At 53.3% G+C, this 3,417-nt stretch overlaps 1 protein-coding gene across 1 annotated transcript; it reads left to right on the plus strand.

The window, feature by feature from the left end:
* Positions 1–2,943: 2,943 nt before the first annotated feature.
* PUNSTDRAFT_139626 (uncharacterized protein) lies at positions 2,944–3,387 on the plus strand (the record flags this gene model as incomplete). Its single annotated transcript, XM_007389352.1, has 2 exons — positions 2,944–2,967; positions 3,006–3,387. Coding segments are annotated over 2 exons (406 nt in total), but the record flags the coding sequence as incomplete, so codon positions are not given.
* Between the last annotated feature and the right edge of the window lie 30 nt (positions 3,388–3,417).

Consider the following 3,417-nt stretch of genomic DNA (forward strand, 5'->3'; position numbering starts at 1 on the left):
CGGGGTGCCGGAGGGCGAGAGATTGAGGAGAGTTTGTCGCAGGGGAGTATCACAGACGCAGTCGCAGTCGCAGACGCAGACGCAGGGGCAGACACGGTATAGACACAATGGGGGGATGTAGACTTATGGCTTCGGGTTCGCAATGATGCTGAGAGGGCTCGAGGAAACTAGGTTGCTGCTACTTAGTACATGGAGGGACTGTATTTATACTCATCGCGACTGTCGTGGCCAGCGTTGCATACAACGCTCCCCTCTCGCTCCATCGTGGCCTTGACCTCCTCGTCCGCTGGGTGCATTGTCGTACGTGAGTCCGTGGCCATGGCTTGGTCTTTGGTGGCCGTTGTCGAGGGGTGCTTTGTACGAAGCGGAGGGCGAGCGGGTGTGGACGAGGTAAGAGCCATGCGTCAAGTGTGGCTGTCCGCGCGTTGTCCGTGGGCGTGCGCTACAGTAGTCCGGAGGAAAATGTGCTCTCTAGCGGTCGTAGGCCTGGTCACAATCCGGAGGAGTGAGGGGTGCCGAGAGAAGGAGGCCTGTCCCGTGAGTCCGGAGGAATATGAGGCCAGGTTAGGAGGCCTGTCCTAAGGACCACGTGGATCAGTGGTGCGGAGTACGACATGGTATGTAGCGCAGGTTCAAGAGGTTTTACCAAGGTGCTCGTGTTCGAACCGCGAGCAACGTATTTTAATGTAGTAAGTAGACAAGGCTTTGCAATCAGTTTTCGACGTAGCCGATACCGTCGACTTTTTTCCACCGCATCTGTACTCGCCGTCTTGGAACATTCCTGCCAGATCAAGATGGACATCATGGACCTGTGTACCGACATTCTCTTGGAAGACTGGATTGGGAAAGGTCATACATACAAGAATACACCTGCAGCCGTCTGGGAGGCATGCGACAGGGAGCTCAACGTTTCACTGTGATACAATGGTTGGCTGCATATGCCAGACTTACCTGTCAAGGACTTCATCAATCTTACTCTCCCCCCTATCTCGACGGATCCCAGGCAAAGCGCGGAGTGCACACCGCTGTTGCTCAGAGGAGAGGAGAGAATCCAGCGGACTCAGCCCACCGTTAGTTGCTTCGGGGGATGCATGATGTCTTGAAGGAGCAGGAACGTGCTGTCCGTTGGACAACACAAGATGAGCTGGCAACAGGGAATGCTGCGAACGCAGTGGTGACGGCTGATGCAGCCGCGAAGAAGGTACGAGACTTCGTTTGACGGTTCTGGATACATTTCAGTGAGTGCCGTCGTACTACTCCTTACATCAGGAAAACTGTCCTAAGGCAAAATGCACAAATGCAGTGTTAGCATGACAAATAGGCCAATTTTGTCATATGTGACAAGTTGGCAACTATGTGCACACTGTGTGCAGATTATGTGTATCGTGTGCAGGTAGTTTGCAGTGTGTGTAAGTGATGTGCAGTGTATGCAGCATCCTTGCAGTATATGTTCTTTGTTTGCTGTTTTTTGAATGTCTTCATTGTTTTTTGTAAGATGTTTTACAGAAACCAGATTTTACTAATTTGTTAGCTATGGAAGCAGTTCACAAAGAATGATGGAGAAATGTCAAATACCATGTCAGAAGTCCAATGATGCAGAGCTTTCATCTTTGAAAAATCTTGATCTATATAGTAAGGCAGGGCCAGTGCGAACACTGGTAATGTGGAGCTCTGTGGTGTTATGACATGTGCCCCACCAAAGTGCACATCCAACCCAGGTTAAACCACTCTCAAATACCCTGTCAAGATCGGATACAAGCAAAGGGTAATAGGGTCGGAGGACCGAAGTCCGGAGTGTATATACAAAGAATAGAATGAAATAGGAAGAGAAACTCAAGGGGTAGAGTCGGAGCGGAGTTGGAGACGCGTCGGCGTGAAGTCGAGAAGTCGGAAGCATTGGTGGAGTCAAGATCCGATGCGGACCAAGCCTAAGCTCGTGCGCTAGGCTGCTACGTGCTCTGAGTCCGCAGGAGAGAGAGAGCAAAGCTTAGTCGATATTCGAACTGACTATCTACGGTACAGTTCGACAGTTTATATGCATAAAAGAGAACAATGGCAAAGTTGGAGAGTCAGAGATTGGAGGCGCCGTTCGGCGCACAAAGGGAACATATGGAGACGAGAGATAATGCATGGAACACAAAGGGAACATATCTACAGAAGAGACGGAAAGGGCGGACCAAAAGATCCGTCGCAAGTGATGGGAAACTAAAGTCTACAAAGGGAAACTATGATGTCAGACAAAGGGAACAGGAATCAGGAAAGTCGGAGTTGAATCCGTTCAAAGATCTGGAACCACCGGGGCATTGAGCCGCCGGTGGCCCGGTGCATGTGATAGGTGTATCCCGCCCTCGACCAAAACGGGAAAGGCGGGATCGGCGTCGGCGAAGAAGTCGGTGAAGGGTCGGAGATCGGATCGGAGAAGATTGGTGTAGATCGGTGACGATCGGTGGAGCGGATCGGCGTAGGTCGGTCTAGATCGACACGTGACATACCCCCTGAACTCAAAAAAGACGACTTGTCCTTTGATGAAATAAAATTATGAGCGGAGGGACCTGTCCGCAATTAAATTCTCTATTGATCGCTCGCTGCATATGAAAAAATCTTGATCTGTATAGCTGCACCTCAGAGCTATAGTCACTATTGTAATGCTATGGGTACTATATAGAATTAGGTTAATTGCTATAGAGTGCTATGAGTGCTATGTAGATGTTGGTCAGTTGCTACATAGTCCTATACAGTAATTAGAGACAACATAGCTCAGTGCTATAGCTACATAGTGATACATAGCTCATAGGTGCAATCAATATAGCACCCATAAATATGGGATGTATCTGTAAAAGCGGACTTAGACGAATCAACGCGGCTGATACCGGTCACGTGATTAAATCGTGACGTGGTTGGTTGACTCGAGTCAACTCACTCTGCTCCCCGCCGCGCTCGCAAATGCGCCGGACGCAGCGCTTGCAAGTGCGCCGTCCGCCCACCTCGCGCTTGCAAGTGCGCAGCCCACCGCGCTAGCAAGTGCGCCGGCCCTCGCGCTTGCAAGTGCGCCGCCCGCCGCGCTCGCAAATGCGCCAGACGCGGCGCTCGCAAATGCGCTGAACGCGGCGCTTGCAAGTGCGCCGTCCGTCGTCTTGCGCTTGCAAGTGCGCCGGCCCACCGCGCGGAACGTCCGCCCCCTCCTTCGCCCAACCCCCGAGCGGGAGCCGCCAACGCGGTCTCGCTGGGGAACGCCTCCTTCGCCTCCCACCCTCGGCACCCCCCCTCGACCTGCCCCGAGTGCGAGCCGCCAACGCGGTCGCACTCGGGGTCACCTCTCGCACTCGCGCCCCGCCCCGCCCGCCTTCGACCAACCCCGAGCCCGAGCCGCCAACGCGGTCGGGCTCGGTGTTGCATCCCGCCCCCCGCGCCCGCCTC

Source organism: Punctularia strigosozonata (assembly GCF_000264995.1).
Source record: "Punctularia strigosozonata HHB-11173 SS5 unplaced genomic scaffold PUNSTscaffold_74, whole genome shotgun sequence".
Taxonomy (NCBI): Eukaryota; Fungi; Basidiomycota; class Agaricomycetes; order Corticiales; family Punctulariaceae; genus Punctularia; species Punctularia strigosozonata.